This window comes from Drosophila suzukii, unplaced genomic scaffold, assembly GCF_043229965.1.
Source record: "Drosophila suzukii unplaced genomic scaffold, CBGP_Dsuzu_IsoJpt1.0 scf_17, whole genome shotgun sequence".
In the NCBI taxonomy this organism is placed as follows: Eukaryota; Metazoa; Arthropoda; class Insecta; order Diptera; family Drosophilidae; genus Drosophila; species Drosophila suzukii.
This window is the reverse complement of record NW_027255904.1, coordinates 276,435-294,945: the sequence shown is the minus strand read 5'-3', so window position 1 is coordinate 294,945 and position 18,511 is coordinate 276,435. Positions and strand designations below refer to the sequence as shown.

Sequence of the window (18,511 nt, the reverse complement as noted above, 5' to 3'; positions counted from 1 at the left end):
GCTCCCAAAATTTTATTTCCTAAAATTGTTAAGGCGATAAATATTGTTCACTTTGAATTTTATAGAGACTCATTACAGTTTCTGCGGCTTCCCTCCAACCTACACATTGTGTTGGTTCCCCCGTGAATTTTGGTAAAGATTTTACCACTTCAAGTGTTTTTATATTATTATTTTTTATAGTTGGGTCGATTATTTGTATTTTATAATCCTCCACAGTGTATGCATCTGTGGCTAACTTTCCTTCTAAACCTTCTATTTTCCTGCTCACTTCATTTAATTGAACATTTATCAATCTATTTATTAATTCCACTGTTAAGCCGCCTGCTGTGGCTGAACCTCCGGTTGCCATGGTTAGATTTATTTCACCAAAGCTATTTATTAAATCTTCCAGATTGTTTCTCAATATTTTTTATTAAATCGTGAATCTATCTTACTTTCTATCAATGTTTAAATCTTATATTATTTTTTTTTTTTAAATTCCCTGATCTTAGATTATAATGTTTAATTTTTTTTATTGAAAATTAATTTCTCACGAGACTGTCCCGATGGGGTCTTTCTTCTGTGAGGTTGTGGGTTGATCTTCCTTCCTGGATTCAGTAGAAATTATTGGCAATAGAATGCCCTTCCTTCCTTCTTTAATTTTTCCTGTTTCAGCGAGTTGTGATTTTGTTGTTGTTGTTGTAAGAGCTGGTTTGTTTAACTGTTTTTGTTTAGTGCTTTTCTGGTTTTGCTTTATTTTGTGTTCTTGTATTTTTTGTATTTAAGATTTTGGTCCACCTTTTTTTTTTGAGTTCACCTTAAAATGGATTATTTCATTTTTTAATTTCCATTTAATTATTGTTAACGACCACTGTCACTTTGTTGTGATGTTTGGTGGATTTTTTAATTTCTCCACTAGAAATGTTGAGTTGTTGGCCGCGCGAGCTCCGTTTATATTTAACTTATTTTTCATTAAATAATTTTTGGAACTTTTTAATTAACGCGGCCCCACGTTGGGCGCCAATTAAATTCGTCGTTAGTAGATGATTTAAAAAAATTTATTTTTTTATTTTTAAAACTCGGGTGATAAACCTTTATTCTTAAAACTCAATTAATACAAGACACTTTTTATAAACTGTGAACCGATCGCGGTCTCGGATAAAATAGGACTGGCTCTTAATTCTAAAAAATTATCCAATGAACCTCGGCCAGAAGCTTTCCTTTTCTTAAGCTTCCAGAACTTTAATTTTTGTTTAAAATAAAAGCTTATGCTGAAACTGTCGCATCTCGTTGTGAAATGAAATTATGCTGACCGATGCAATTTGATTGAAAATCGGAACGCAATATGTTCTGAACTAAGAACGCAATACTGTGGGCTTTGAACGGAAAAGTTTGGGCTTTGAACGGAAGCTTGTGTTTACTTTATGAATGGCAAAGGCAAAGGCAGAATCTTAAACAAAGGCAAAGGCAATGTCGCTGAAGGCAAGGGTAACATAGCTGAGATTGAATTCAAAAATTTCTTTATAAATTCCATAAGTGGAACCGTTTTACGGGTTGGATAACTTGCATATGTATGTATATATATAACAAATATTTTATATATTCCCTTTGTAGCGAATCCCACGCTTTGCTGCCGTTGCATTGGCTCTGTGGCGTCGCAGTCGTTTCACCTATTTCTTTATAATATTTTTTTGTTGTTTCACGTGATTTTTCTCTAAATCTAACTAATTTTGAAATTTTTAAAAATAAAAACTAAATAAATTTAAACAATATTTTGGTATTATTTAAATCCCTTTACACAGAAAAAAAATTTGATATGATATGATGGTCAATTTGATGAAATCCAGTATCAATTCGGCCTTGATACGGCACATATCAATTTGATATGTTCGAAATGGAAAAAACGATATTTCGGTAATATCATTTTTACATTAAGCGGTAACAATTTTTTGAAATATTGTTGTTGTAAATTTGATATTGTTGTAGATTTGATATTAATTAAATTAAAAAATAATATACCAAATTTTTTTTATAATTTATTTTATTTTATTTTGAAATACGTTTTCTTACCTACTTACAGTTTGTACAAAACAGTATTTACAATATTTCTTATTATTATTTCTTATTGATTATTGATTCTTATTTTAGATATTTACATTGGTTCATTTTTTTTACTTATGTATACTTATTTACTAAACTTTCTTAATTGTGATTAACTTATAATTATAGGTTTTATACAATCTTATAAGATTCCAGTTCGGCATCCACCACATAAGCTTGAAAGTGCTCGCTAAAATATGAAACCTGAATTAATTGTGAAATAACAGAAAATTTGTGAAAGACTTTCAAGAATAAGCAACATTTTATGAAAAGCAATGAAAATCGCATGCATCTGTCTATACATACATATGTACATATGTACATGAGAAGCCACTTTGCAGGGCGGCGTAGAAAAAATAATTAACAGGCATGTACATACATCTAAACATAAATTTAAGCGCATTTTAAAATATGATTTTGTTTAAATGCAATCATGTTTATTGTTAGATGTACATACTTATTAGTTTTGTTTTCACGCTGAAACAGCCTCTACACATACACACGCTTACACATACGTATGTATGTACATACGTACTCACTTGTGAATCACCTTGTGAATCCGGTGGGACATGTCCTCTTGCACAAGTGAAGAAACAGTGACGCTCCATATAGAAAATTGTATGGGATGTCCGCATTTTCACAAGTGAAAATTCAAATGAAAATTTTTCGAAGTCCCACGGGACTTCACTTGTTCCTTATACTCATTTTTCGTATGGCCTGTCACGTGCCGGTGACACGTCCCAAGTAAAATCACTTGTGGAAATCAGAATTTTTCAATGAGTTTTCACTTATGAAAAATAATTTAAAATACATACATTTTTATTTACTCTTAAATTCATGTTAATTAAAAAGTGTTATTTAGGTTTTCTGTTAAAGGACAATTATTGTTAGTAAGCCTAGTTTAATGTTACGTTAATTTGCTTTTTACATTGGTCATCGACTTCCTTAAACCTTTGCTCATGAGAAAATTCATAGGCATATGTTAAAATAATGCGTTTTATTTGTTTATTTGCATATTTACCATTTAGAGCTGTGTTTCACCTTTCGCAGGATTTTTATTGGCGCAAAACATTTCATCATCCACTTTCGGCTTACGGAACCCATTGAATACCTTAATACTTTAAACTAAGATCAATGCACCACATCTTCAACTTAATGTAACACTTACCTGACTTTATTATTTTCACTTTAAAAAACGAAAGAAGTAAATCTGCTTCGCACAATTTAAATGGCTTGCTTCCCTTTCAATAACTCAAACAGAATGAACCAAGTATTCCTCTCACCCCTTTACATGATTTCTTTAAATTTCTCTTCGCTGTTGGCGCGTGCCACTGCACCTATACCCTTTCTAAAGCGAAAAATATCCGACTACCTAATTTTTACTTTTTGGAGTAATATACAAAATGAATTCTATGAATGGTACTATTAAAATGTTTTAAATATTTAAACAAATTTTAACGAACTAAATTTCTATAACTTAACTAAAAAATTATATTGTAATATTAATGTATAATACGTAATCATAACATTCAAAGTAAATTCAATTTACTTAATTTTACTATAATCAAATAATTTACTTTTATAAAACAATATTAGTTGGTTTTTTTCGATATACAATAATGCTCCTAAAATATTAGGGCATTTACATGTCGCTGTGGCACGAAAATTTTTCCGCATTAGTCGCTAGCCGAACATAAAGGAGAGACTCAAAAGAAATAACGGACCTGCCGAAATTTGTCTCTGAGAGCGCCGAGTGCAGGCGATTATAAGACAAAGAAAGAGAGGGAAGCTCCGAATATCTGCTTCTCTTTGTTGCACGATCGTTTTCGTAGGCAGTCTTCTACACTGCGCCGACTTCTCTGCTGACGTCAACAGCGGCACAGCGTTTTAGGCACAAAAAAAAAAACAAAAAAGCTTTTTGCCTTGAGCCATGTCACCGCGTCCCTACTGCAGAACTGAAGGGTAGTTGCACGTGCTTTTGTTGCCGTAGAGCAGTTATATAAAAAAACCACTAAGAAAATCGCAAACGACTTTAGTTTTTTCCGCTTATTATGTTACTATGTTATTATAGCACTTCACACATATACACATTATCAAACAAAAACACCTCTTAACGAGGTAAAAAGTAGTGGCGAAAGCGCTCTTAACAAAAATTTCTGATATCAACAATTGTGACGAAAAATCATATTACTTTCGATAAAACAAATAAACTATATTAAATTTTTGATTTCGGCCCGCAACAGTAAATATTTATTTACCTACACGTAAATTTTCTGCTGTAGCGTGTGGAATACATAAATTTAATATAGTTTATTTATTTTATCGAATGTAATATTATTTTTCGTCACAATTGTTGATATCAGAAATTTTTGTTAAGAGCGTTTTCGCCACTACTTTTTACCTCGTTAAGAGGTGTTTTTGTTTGATTCAGAAGTTTTTTTTGCACAAGAGTTTAAGTACCTCAATACCATGACTAGGAGTCGTCCCCATATGGCTTGGCTATTGAAAAACCAAACACACACTTTCATGTTCCACTTCGGCTTAACTTTATTCTAATAAGGTATGGGTTGTTTACACTCACATTTTAATAAGAATGAAACATATAATATGAATATTAAACTTTTTAATAACAAGTTTTATGGCTTCAATTACCTATTTTAATAGCAGATTCGAAGAGAAATCTGTCGTTTCTTACATTTCCCGCTGAACTAGATGGTTTTTCCAAAGTGGTGGAACAAATAGATCAAGTTTCCTAGCAAGTTTAGCTTCATGCAAGTAAAGGACCCTAAAACCATAACAGATTTTCCGTTTGAAAAAATCTAATAAGAATATTGTTCATTAAATTGGTTTTTTTCTTGTTTATTCCAATAAGTATGAAATATTATTAATATTACATCAACAGTATTTAGCAAATTACATTATCTTTTCAGAGATATATAGCACGTTTCTGTAGCATTAGCAGTTTAGCTACTATAAGCATTTTAAATCTGGCTTTTAGTTTTGATTTTCCGATAAACTAGCGGGTTTTTCCAAAAGTCGTAGAACAAACGTTTTCTATTTCAAGCTACTTTATACACCCATAGGGTTTCCAAAACCCTAAAACTAAGATGGGATGCATACAAGCCCACAAACAAAGGGACAAACATTTTCATTTTGGGAAGAAGAAGAAAATCTTGTTTTTTGAATTTCTTTTGAACGGAACATCGGATTTCAACAAATGAGGTGTCATTCGACGCGTATTCTCAGTAAGAAATAAACTAGCTAAACAGCTTGGGGCTCTTATCCCCAACGTATCCAGCAGCTCAAATTTTCTAAATTTTTTCTTTTACACTTTCACCGCTGTTTCTTCCAAAAAAATCTATATTTTAAAAGTCTTGGTATGCAATCTTCTTAGTTAGTGCGATACCTTTCGATTGGTGTATCACGATCGTTATGATCGGACCATAAGTGCAGATTTTCAATTCTGCGGCTATATATAGTAGTTGTCTTCGCACGCTCTCTTGCGCGCTTCGCCACTACGTGTACTGCCGTCCACAGTGATATATGAAGCTTACTCACCATTTCCTTGTTCTGCGCACTTAGGAAAACACTGAAAATGTACGTCTGACCGGCTTCACGATAAAACTCAAGTGTCAAAAAATCCACTAAAACGTATGTAAGTGCAAGCGAGACAACATGATCAAAGTAGGCCAATTCGAATTTCGAAAATATCTTTTTCGCTTCCACTCACGTGATTGATGTCGCCATATTGCTATATCCTCTCTTTTTCGATGTCAAAGTATTTCGGAAAAGAGAGAAATCGACAACTTGACATTTTTTTGTATCAATTTGACATTATTTAATGGTAAAAATGATAAAAATCACAAATTTACCATGCGCATATCAAATTGATCATGGTTCGTTTTTTTTTCTGTGTACATTATATAATTTTTCTTTTCTGTTTTCATTATGTGTTTCTAACATTTTCTCTTGTGTATTGTTTAAAATTTGAGGAATGTTATCGTGCTCTATTTTATTATATAGTACGGCAAAAGGTTTTTGGTTCGTTGTAGAATGAATGCTCTGATTATATTCTTGAGCGGCTCTTATTACTATTTCGGAATAGTCGGTGAAATTAAATTCTTCTTTAATGTATCGGGCTAATTCTGTTAATGTAGCTCTTTCAACTTGTCCGTTTGATGGTGCCTTGGGTCTGCGTAATGTAAAGTTAAGCCGCACCTTTGTCAAAAGATTTAAATTGGGCCGAGGTAAGGCTCGGTTCATTATCGGTCATTATTACTTTGGCTTGTGGAAATTGTTGAAGAAGTTCCATTACTTTGTTTTCAATATTTAATTTATTTCGGATTTCCATTACTACTAAAAATTTTGAGTAAACGTCAATACAAGTTATGAAAGTAAGACTTTGCGCGTAATATATGTGTTGTGTGTAAATGTTCGCCTTCTTTACTTGGAATTGGGGCTTCTGCAATTGGAATTTTAATTGGGTGTCTGTTTTATTTGTTTTTGTTCAGGCCCACTGTCCGGCGAATCTGGACTGGCCCCGCTATCCAGCTGCACCGCTCTACCGCTCTCCCGCTCTCTCGCGCTCCCGCTCTCCTGCGCTGTTCCTAGCTCCCTCCATGAAGTCTCCGCTGCGCTTTGGAGCGCAGAGCGGAGCTTAGATTAGTTTGATTTTGGAGTTCAACTGAAATAAACCGCGGTCGCACCCCCGCCTTCTTTCAAAGTTCACTTTTTTCTCGAGTTCTTCTTTTCGATTAAGGGGCAATACGCGTTCGAGTGGTTTCTCCCCTACAGCTTCCGCAGCACCAGCAGCAAACCGCCGAAGCCCAGCGCAGCAGCCCGTCGACGCCGCCAGTTTCCCGCCGTCGCCTCCCACGCCATTCCATCAGCGCCACCACGGTACCCCGCTACCCCCCGGCGTACATGTTGGTCCATTCGAGCCGATAAGATAAGTAAAGCTTTTCGTCTTATTAATTGCCGGTCTGCAGTCAGCCACTCGAAAATATAATTCGTTTGACTTTCTGTACGATTTGTCCAAAATCCTAGTCCGATTAAATCCGACAACGGCAATTAAAAATTACTTCGCCATATTTTTCTTCGATTTTCCTTTTGCTACGTGCGGCCATATTGCCAATTTTTTCCGACTCCTTTTTTAATTGCATTTGGCCGCTCATCCATACTTACATACACATATACAAAATCGAGAAAAAATTCCAAGCTTAGAAAAAATATTGTGCAAATATAAGCCAAGCATACAGTGAGAATTATTATTATTATTCAGGCCCCCGAAACTTTTCAAGATTTTTCTCACTGTATATCCGCAGCCGCTAAAATACTTGCACATATTTTATCGTTTTTCCAAATACAGTTCACACACAATAAATCGAAAACTTCCCCAACAACACATACCCCGCCGGCAATAATTATTTGATAAATTTAAAACCGGCGAAAATTACATACATGCAAATATCTACATACATACAAATACCTACATACATATAAATATCTACATCCATACAAATATCTACATATATACAAATATCTACATACATACAAATAACTACATACATATAAATATCTACATCCATACAAATATCTACATACATACAAATATCTACATATCTACATACAGTCACATATAATTTTTAACTCCACCATCCCGTTCCGACTAATTAAAGTTTTCCGTCGGCCATCCGGTAAAAAATAATAAAATAAAAAATTACACCAACCGACGTGAACATTTTTTTGGTCATTGTGTTTTATTATCCATCAAACTTTTTAGTATTTTTTCCGGTATTTGGTATTTACTCCGTAAAATTTATTTTATTTAAACGAGATAAATACCAGCACTCCACTGCATGTACAGCATGCTCCGTCCACCAATTTTTTTGGTATAGTATTTTTCCCTCGGAATATTAAATCAAATGAAAGCAATACTCCAATATTAAATAATCAACCGATCGCATCCTCCGGCCAACAAATTTTGGTAGGTTTTCTTCGTTCAGATGTTTAAATAAAGGCGAAAATATTACAATTACTCCACCGGGGACTATATATATACACATAGTTGGTATTTTTCCCCCTCAATTTATCCAAACGCAAAAAATACCAGCAAAAATATACCAAACTTGATCCCAACCATAATACATATACCAAAAGGGTTAAATATTATAGTATAACTTCTCAACGGATGATATTCGAACTCCTTACTCACCGTTTCTAATCCGTATCATTGGGTTTAATTCCGCAAAGTAACCAGGTCGGTACTTGCTTCCCATTTCTATTTCTCCGATCCACTACTTTTTCTTGTCGACACCTCGTACCACTGTTCAACAAGTGGGCCAGGTTTCCTATTTATCCGACATAAACAAAGGCGAGCAGATTCTGACCCAAAAAAAGGTCATTTCTCTTTAAATGTCCGCTGGAAGTGATAACAACAAGTTGTCTATTCCACCTGCCGTAGTCCCAGGCCTATCCGTAGATCCGCCCACACCCGAACTAACTGCCAAGACCTCGTCGCCCCGAAAAAGGGTCACCCGCGCAAACGTCAAAATGGCACTAACACCTTCCCAGATCGCTCTAAGCAAATTTACTGAGGTCTCAGATCGGCTGAGTGAGTTTGAATCCAGAGCAAACATTCCTTCGCCGATCCCTCCTACTCTGTCCATGCTGAACATCCGCCGCGAAAAAATACGCGCGTTATGGGACCGCATCAAGGCAGAATACGATGAATGCACCGGGTGCATAGCAGAAGCCGGAGACAGTGCAGCTGATAGTTTGCCAGTTCTCAAGGCTAAATACGGCTACTGCTATTCCGTTTACGAGAGATGTGGGGCTCAGATCGCGGATATGATAGCCCAGGCTCCCCAAGTTCAAGCTGTTCCTACCCAGACTTACATGTCCTCTGGATGTCGGCTGCCTCCGTGCGATACCGAGGTTTTCACCGGAGATTATCTGCGGTGGCCGACCTTTAGGGATTTGTTTACGGCCATTTATATTAACAATCCAAGGCTGACGCCAGTCGAAAAATTGTTTCACCTAAATGCTAAAACAAGCGGCGATGCACACACGATAGTGTCGAACTCCCCCCTTACTAACGACGGCTTTCGCTCAGCTTGGGCTAACCTAACTGAGCGTTTCGAAAACAAGCGGTTGTTAGTAAATAGCCAATTAAAAATACTTTTCAATGTGCAGTCCGTCAATCTGGAATCTGGGTCAGCTATCCGTGAACTTCAACGTACCATCCAGGGTTGCCTTACGGCTTTAGAAATGTCCGGAATTGAAACCGAAAATTGGGATTGTCTCCTAGTGTACATGTGCTCCTCCAAACTTCCTAAGCTCACGCTATCCTTGTGGGAACAGTCCCTGCACAATAAGGCAGAGATTCCGACGTGGCAGGAACTGAACGCCTTCCTTACGGAGCGTCACCGGACTTTAGAAGCCATAGACGACGTACGGCCGTCGGGCTCGAGTCAATCTCTGCCAAAAACATCCGCCCCCACTGCAGCGCCTCGAAGAATAAATTCTTACGAGACAAGGGTAGCACCCAAGCCAAAAGGATGTGACCTTTGTAAGAAGGAAAACCATCCTGTCCGCACATGTGCACGGTTCCTCCAGATGACGGTCGACGAGCGTTCGGCATACATAAAGAGGAAGCAGCTGTGTCTAAACTGCTTCGCACGAGGGCATCAGCTGCGTGATTGTGAGAGCACTCATAGTTGCTTTACGTGCCGCGGCCGCCATCACACCTTACTACACAGAGGCAACTCCTCCCAATCGCCTTCGAATCCCGCCCCAAGATCCAGATCAAGACCAAGTACACCAGTTGCCACCGCTTCCCGGTCCACGGACTCTACAGTCCAAAATTACTTCGCGACGGGGTATAGATCCGTCTTGCTGGGCACCGCCATAATTGACATATGTCACCTGGGGTCGAATTTTAAAGCTCGTGCCTTGATAGATTCAGGATCACAGGCAACCTTCACTTCTGAGCGGCTGTTCAGACTAATTAAGTTGCCTCACCAGGTAATCCGAGCCCAAGTATCAGGCTTAAACCAGACAGTATCCGCTGAATCCAAAAAGCTCTGTCAGTTTACCATCCGTTCTCCGACCAGGCCTGGCTTGCAAATAAACACGACGGCCTATGTTCTTCCTCAATTAGCTGGAAAACTTCCATCTTGTCCGATTCCGCAACAGTTTCTACGGGATCTTCACGAACTGTCACTAGCGGATCCAAAGTTCTACGAGAGCGCACAGATAGATATTCTGGTCGGGGCCGACATACTGCCATCCGTTCTCCTAAGCGGCACCCGGCCGAATATTTGTGGCTCTCTCCTCGGGCAAGAAACCATTTTCGGGTGGATCCTAACAGGACCCGTTCCTGCTCCAAGGGAAAATCAGATTTCCGTTTTTTCCACACGAATCTCCCACACAGTTGACACGTCCCTGGATAGGCGTCTCACCAAATTTTGGGAGGTGGAGGATCTGCCAGTAAAAGTGACAAAATCTTCCGATTTGACATGTGAGGAAAATTTTCTCCGAACGACTACGAGAGACGATAACGTCAGGTATGTCGTAAGTCTTCCGTTTCGTGATCCTCAAAACGTAAAATCCGCCCTCTTTCACTCCAGATCCTCCGCGTTGTCGCAGTTCCTAAGAACCGAGCAACGCCTAAAGAGGGACTGTCAGCTGAAAGCCAAATACGACTCCGTGATTCAAGAGTATCTCGACCTCAATCACATGAAAGAAGTCCGTCCTACCCATAATTCTGCCAGTTATTACCTTCCGCATCATGCCGTGCTCTAGCCGGAAAGTACAACCACTAAGTTACGTGTGGTTTTCAATTCCTCCAGCCCTTCAGAGAATGGGGTCAGTTTAAATGATATCCTTCATGCTGGCCCAGTCTTACAGTCCGATCTAACTATCCAGATCCTGAAGTGGCGATATTTTCGATACGTCTACAGTGCCGATATCGAGAAAATGTATCGGCAGATATGGGTAGATCCTAAGCATTCCCCGTTCCAGCTCATCTTATTCCGCAACAGCGAGGGGCACATTCGAGATTTCGAATTACAGACGGTAACTTTTGGAGTCAATTGCGCGCCATTCCTGGCCATTCGAGTCCTGCAACAGTTGGCAACTGACGTGCAGCTCAGCCATCCAAGAGCGAGCAACGTCATTCGAAATCATATGTATGTAGACGATGTCCTTTCGGGAGCTGACTCCGCCGAGGACGCTAAGTCCGTTGTTCGCGAGCTACAAAGTGCTCTAGATTCCGCGGGGTTTCCATTGAGAAAATGGACCTCCAACAACAAAGAAATATTAGCTCATATCCAAAGCGATAATCTTCTGACAGCCGACTTCCTCGAGATCGGCACTGAGAGCACAGCCAAAACTCTCGGCGTACGATGGAAGGCGACGTCCGATGAGTTCTTCTTCGTCCCAACAGATTTAGCAACGGAAATCTCCCACACGAAACGCCAAGTCCTTTCCCAAATTGCCAAGCTGTTTGATCCAGCAGGCTGGCTCGCTCCATTTGTTGTGTGTGCCAAAATCTTTATGCAAGAGATTTGGCTTCAGGATCTAGGCTGGGACTATAAACTTCCAATTGAGCTGTGCCAAAGGTGGAACAGCTTTCTCCAGAGCTATTCGGTCCTAGACCGGGTCAGAATACCCTTATGGGTTTCCTTCCGTCCAGAGTTCCGCGTAGAGCATCACGGATTCTGTGACGCCTCGCAAAAGGCATACGGTGCTGCGATCTATGTGCGCGTAGAAGTGGGCCATAAGACGATGGTGCACTTGCTCACGGCCAAGACGCGTGTGGCGCCAGTCAAAACGGAGTCCCTTCCCAGGCTGGAGTTATGTGGGGCTCTTATTTTGTCCGAGATGGCCGAAGCCATTCTTCCAAATATGCCGAGGCTGACCTCAAAATTCCATTGTTGGACCGATTCCACGATTGTGCTAGCATGGTTAGCAAAACCAGCGTGCCATTGGACTACGTTCGTTGCCAACAGGGTGACGAAGATCACCGAGTCTACTGAGGCGGCCAATTGGTCGCACGTTCAATCCGAACATAATCCAGCTGATTTGGCTAGTCGAGGAGTTCCCCTTCAAGAGCTGGTGGATAACCCGCTTTGGTGGCATGAACCAACTTGGCTGCAACGTTCACGCGATCATTGGTCCAGCCAGGGAACCGACCTGCCGGTGACCGAGATCGAAAAGCGTGCCGTCAAAGCCCATGTGGCGTCTATGCCGACAGAAGATTTCCTGGATCGCTTTTCCAAATTAGACAGAGCACTGCGGGTCCTCGCGTATGTCCATCGATTTGTCCAACGGTGTCGAAGACATTCACCGCCTTCCGGGGTCCGTCTTGAGGCCCAGGACGTTGCCGCCGCGGAAGAACTCATGGCGATTTGCACTCAGCGCAGGTATTTTTTTGAAGAATACCGCTACTTGAGTCAGAAGCGTCCTGTGCCCGCGGCGAGTTCGATTCTCTCCCTGAACCCCTTTCTAGATAAGAAAGGGGTAATCAGGGCATGCGGCCGCGTAACGGCCTCCGACAGTTTGCGGTATGATGAACGACATCCGATAATCCTGCCGTACGAATGTGCACTCTCGCGGCTTCTGGTCAAATTCACGCATCTCATTACGTTACATGGTGGCAACCAGTTAGTGGTGCGTCTCATTCGGTCCAGATACTGGGTTCCGAGAATAAAGAACTTGGTGAAGGCAGTGGTTAACTCCTGCAAGGTCTGCGTTATCCATAAAAAGAGATTGCAAGTCAAGATGATGGGAAGTTTTCCGAAAGAGCGAGTGTCTTTTTCCCGTCCGTTCACGTACACAGGGATGGACTACGCCGGCCCGTTTGATATAAAAAATTATACCGGAAGAGCTTGTCTCATTACACAGGGGTATAAGTTGGTTTTCGTTTGTTTTTCCATCTAGTGCCTACATACGACTTAACGACTGAAAAGTTTCTTGCCGCCGTCGCTCGTTTCGTATCTAGAAGAGGGTGTCCTCGCCAAGTTCGGTCCGACAATGGAAAGACCTTCGTCAGCGCTTCCACCGTGCTTTCTCGAGACTTTCTGCAAGCCGTTAAAGAGTCTGTGACCGATTGATTACCTTAAGGAGCTCCACAAGCGCAACAAGTGCCAAGTTCCCACAGAAAATCTTCGCGTCGGCAATATGGTCGTCATTAAGGATGACAATTTGCCCTCAAATGAGTGGCGACTCGGAAGAATAGACTCCGTTTTTCCGGGAACCGATGGCAATGTCCGCGTAGTCGACATTCGTATGGCACGCGGCATTGTCAAACGTCCAGTGACCAAGGTGGTTCTTCTTCCAAGAGAGCCGTCCAAAACTACCTAGTAATGAGCCGCGTTTCCCATACACCTTAGTCCGTAACCATTATCCACGTCATTTTTATTCAGCCCTGTTTGTTTTTTTCTTATCCACACTCTAACCAGGAAAATGGCTCCCCGTCCACGTAGCGCTCAGGCATTGGATAGCAGACGTACTAGAGGAATTCAATCCTACCGATGCCGAGTCTGCCGCGGAATCCATCCTCTTCGGAAGTGTCAGAGGTTCCTAAAGCTGAGTACTCATAAACAAATACTGCGCAAACTGTCTCGCACACGAGCACTCCACTGGGAGCTGTCGTAGCGGTGACCAGTGCAGAACGTGCGACCGGAACCATCACACTCTGATTCACAAAGTCCGGCTCCCAGCAACAGCCCGCTTCTCCGCAGCGTTCGCACCGGCAAGACCCGCCAACTCGCCAAACGCTTGCCCCTTCACCGCGTTCAGCATCCTCGACACCAGCTCCGTCGCTCTCGACACTTCTCCAACGTCATAGCACCAACGTCCTCCCGACTGCTTTGGTGATCGCCGGGACCGGGAAGAAGACATTCGACCCCGCCGCACTCATCGATCAGTGCACCTCGACAAGCTCCATCGATGTATCCATGGCCGCCGCGTTTCGTTTGCCGACAACCAACGTAAGAGATGAGAGCATCTGCACGGCGACGATTCGGTAGAAGGTTGACGAGACGATCAAGCTGGAGGTGGTCCTGAAGATCGAACCGAACGTGCGCTTCCGCACTCCCATCCGTGAGCTCAGTAAGAGCTTGGCTCAGAAGTTTAGGGAGCTTCCGCTCGCGGATGAGCGGTTCCATTGGCCAGCAACCGTTTCCCTGATGCTTTGCGCGGACGTCTACCCGAAGGTGATACACATGGTCGACAAGGGACTGCCTGTAGCCCAGAAGACAGTGTTCGGGTGGATCCTCTCTGGCGCCTGCACGCAAGCTTAAGGCGTAGGCGACTGGCCGGGTTTCCGTCTCTTTTTGCAAAGCTAGCGATTGCAAGGGGGGCGGAATGTTTAGACCCACTGTCCGGCGCCGCTATCCAATTGCACCGCTCTCCTGTTGCACCGCTCTCCTTGTGCACCGCTCACCTAGTACACCGCTCTGTTCCCATCTCCCCTCCGTGGAGTCTCTACTGCGCATTGGAGCGCGGAACTCTTCTTAGGCTTAAGTAGTTTGAATTCTGTCACTAGGTGGAATAAATCAACGTCGCTCCCCCGACTCATTTTAACTAAATCGAAGTTTGCGTATGTGTGGTACTTTCTTTGCCTGGGGTATTTCGCGCTTTGAGTGGTTTCTCCCCTACATCGTAGAAGCAGTCCGCCGCACCCGACGTACGCCAGCCGCACCAGCAGCAATCCGCCGCACCGGCCAAAGCCCAGCGCAGCAGCCCGCCGACGCCGCAAGTTTCCGCCACCACTTCCCACGCCATCTACCAGCGCCAGCGTTGCCCCGCTACCCCCCAGCGTACAAGGTTATTTTTAGGCTCTTCAATCCGAAAAAATAGAAAAAATCTATTATTATAAATATACCGAGGCTCGGAAAGGACCACACAAATCCATCATCCTACAGACCAATAAGTTTATTATCGTGTCTGTCTAAGTTGTTTGAAAAATGCCTGCTAACTCGCATCACACTATCTAGGATCACACAATGTTATCCCTACTCATCAATTTGGCTTCCGTCAACATCATGGAACAATCGAACAAGTTAACAGAATAACATCAGAAATACGCACAGACTTTGAGCATCGGGAATTCTGCAGCGCAATATTCATCGATGTACCTCAAGCCTTCGATCGAGTATGGTTCAACAGCCTCTTTCACAAAGTCAAAACACACTTGCCTGACGACTCAAGTAGCTTGAGTCGTATCTCTGCAACAAAATCTTCGCACAACAACATCTGACGACTACATTATCGAAACTGGAGTCCCGCAGGGAAGCGCAGTAGGGCCTACTCTGTTCCTCATATACACAGCGGATATTCCTACGAACGAGCAGCTAACAACAAATTCCTTCGCTGACGGCACTGCAATCCTAAGTCGCTCGAGGTGCCTAGGCCGAGCAACAACACAGCTAGCCAGTCACCTCCTCGTAGTAGAGAGGTGGTTATCTGACTGGCGTATTAAAATAAATGAAAAAAAATGTAAATACATAACCTTTACTCTCAATAGGCAAACATGTCCTCCACTATCATCTAATAGTACGCAGGTCCCCCAAGTAAACGAAGTAACGTATCTCGGAGTCCACCTTGACAGACGAATAACCTGGAGAAGACACATCGAACGCCAGAAAGTACATCTAAAACTAAAAGCCAGCAGCTTCCACTGGATCCTTAACGCTCGTTCGCTCATGCGCCTGGACTACAAGTCCTGTTCTACAACTCTACTCTCAAGCCCATCTGGACATAAGGCTCCCCGCTATGGAGGAACGCGAGCAGCAACAACATAGACATTAAAGAGCGCGTTGAATCAAAAATCCTGCGAACTGTCAAATGGGCACCATGGTATATTCGCAACCAAAACATCCAACCAAACAGGGACCTCGTCATTTTTGCCGTAAAAGATGAAATAGACAAACAAAAAGCGTCCTACAATGAAAAACCCTCTGAGCACCCCAATCGTCTCGCATGCAATAATATGTCCGTAGGTTTTTTTATAATTTTTAGTAATAAATATAACAAAGACATTTTTGGCAGGAATTATAAGGTGGTAAAATACTTTAATCATTCCAATCAACCTTAATCTAAACGAATAAGTATTTGTATTAGTGACAATTATGCGGCCGTTTGCTTGTATATGACTGAATATGTGGAACTAAACTGTTCTAAAAAATCTAATGGGAAGCAATATAGTATTTTTTTACAATACTTGTTGACAATACTTGTTTACATGCTTAAATTTTTGTGAGTTAGGCAAATTTTTTGGAGAATCCAAAGCGGTGTATATTTTTATTGTTCTTAAGAGGATTAAATCGACACGCCAATTCATATCTGTCAGCCATACTTAAAGTGACGTTCAACGCCGGAGTTAGGTTAATTAGTATGGGATTGGAAACACTTACTGTTAGTATATAGCATAAAAAAAAATAAAAAAAACTAGTCTCTAAGTCTACTTCTTGGCTCATCATTGCGTCATAAAGGAAGATAGCTCCACCACAAAAATTCGCGTAGTTTTCAATGGATCTTAGGCCAGTTCATCTGTCTATTCTCTCAACAATTTTTTTATGGCGGGGCCCGTTATTTAGCATAAATTGTTTCAGATTCTTTATAGGTTTCGTTCAAACCCAAATGCAATCACAGGAAACATTTTCAAAATGTACCGTTGTGTTAGGGGGACTGCTACTTGCAATGCATTCTGTGGAGGGATTCCTTTCAGGACCATTTGCAAGTGTTCAAGCTAGACATCGTTTCTTATGGAACGAACCCTGCAGCACTATTTGCAGCATAATTTGATGCCAATATTGGCCTATTGGGGGAGGAAAACAGTAAGCAAGGCAGTTAACAAATCCGTTAGAGGCTTTCGAAAGAAGCCGCGGATAGTAAAGCTTGTAGCGGTGGATCTTTCAAAGAAGCGTATTAATTTTTACGGGCCATTCTTGTACCAGTCGGAAGTGCGAAACAAGCCTTTAGTAAAATGTTACGTTTGCGTCTATGTCAGCTTTTGCCACGAAAGCTATTCATTTGTAGCTGATCAAGGATCTTTCAACGATGTCGTTTCTTCTTGGCCTCAAACGTTTTATATGCACCAGAAGAAGGCCGTGGCAATTTTGGTTTGGAAATGCAAGCAACATTATTGGCGCTCGCAATGAGCTGTTTAAACTAAGACACCTGTTCATCAGCGACGATCACCAGGAAGCTGCATTGGATTTTGGCCAATCGGAGTCTATTGATTGGTGTTTTATTTTTGCCTTTGGGAAGCGGCTGTAAGGATTGCTAAGTATCCTTTCTATCGCTCTGCTGGGCTTCAGTTCTAGCCTTTTATGAGTTATTGTCCAGCTCCTCTCCAGTGACAAAGCGAGCAGTGAAGATGCTTTGTCTGCTGCCCCGCTGCCGCTGCCCCACCAGCGTTCGGCTGTCTAACTCTTGTTGCTCTGGGGAGGTGGCGGAACCCTGGCTGACTAGCGGCCTGCCCGTTTTCCGTAATCTGGGAAACTCGTTTGTGAGCTACGCTAATTTAAATTTAGACGAATATGTTGAAAATAAATAAGCAATTGCATTGAGGTATAAATGCTGAGTTAGAGTTTATTTCGCAACCAGGTCGGCCCCCTTACGCTGCTTCACTAGTTCACGTCCGTCTTCTTGATCCTTGAGGGACTTCTGTAGGAAGGCCTTCTTTTTTTCTAGTAGTTCTATCGCCTTGTCGCACTTCTCTTGTTTTGCCTTTAGATCTTCGCACATGTACTGTACATTCGTCAGCAGGAACATGCGGCCAACGGACAGGTAAACTCTAGAAAGAAACAGTAAAAAAGCCATCTGAAGATGATTTACATCCAAGTTACATTTACCTTGTGTGTTCGGAAAGACTGGTAGAGCCCTTCTCAGTAAGCTGGTATTTGTGCTTGCCCGTTTTGACCACGGGTTCACACAGCTTCATTGAAATGTCACCCCGTTTACCTTCTCTAGCACTATGTCCATTAGTGCCATTTCGCCTGGTAACTGTTCCTTCACAGATAAAGCCTAGTACTCAGATCGGCTAAAAGTTTTACTAGTCGAAAAATCTTATTCTTTGCAGTGTGACCGAAGGTTTCAAAGTTCACCCGCAATGCATGTGGCAGGGTCTTACTGTCAAGCAGCTGGGTTGTTCCCAAACAGAAAACAAATCAAATCTTGAACCTTTAGGATGTGGGAGCCGAATTGGGAACGGGGTTGTTCCGCCTGATGCTGCATGAAGTCGCCCAGCATCCTAGTAATGGCTGGTGATGGCTCCTCCAGCTGCCCCTTGGCGGACGACCTTATTTCCTCCTCCCTACAGAAGCCGGCGCGTCGTCCATCTCCGCTTTAGCTGCCAAGTAGCTGGTGGAGGTGGAGTCCGGTGGTTCCTTGATGGAGAGCTCGTCGGAGATCGAGCGAT

At 41.9% G+C, this 18,511-nt stretch overlaps 1 protein-coding gene and 1 pseudogene across 1 annotated transcript; one reads left to right on the top strand and one right to left on the bottom strand.

Moving 5' to 3' along the window:
- Positions 1-6,831: 6,831 nt before the first annotated feature.
- On the top strand, positions 6,832-14,707 carry LOC118879399 (uncharacterized; annotated as a pseudogene).
- A 2,969-nt stretch (positions 14,708-17,676) lies between these two features.
- LOC139354722 (prefoldin subunit 1-like) lies at positions 17,677-18,249 on the bottom strand. The gene is made up of 2 exons (XM_070998959.1): positions 17,946-18,249; positions 17,677-17,887 (listed from the first exon to the last, which is right to left on the bottom strand). The coding sequence occupies exons 1-2, from the start codon at positions 18,032-18,034 to the stop codon at positions 17,683-17,685; spliced, it is 294 nt and encodes a 97-aa protein (XP_070855060.1). The 5' UTR covers positions 18,035-18,249; the 3' UTR covers positions 17,677-17,682.
- Between the last annotated feature and the right edge of the window lie 262 nt (positions 18,250-18,511).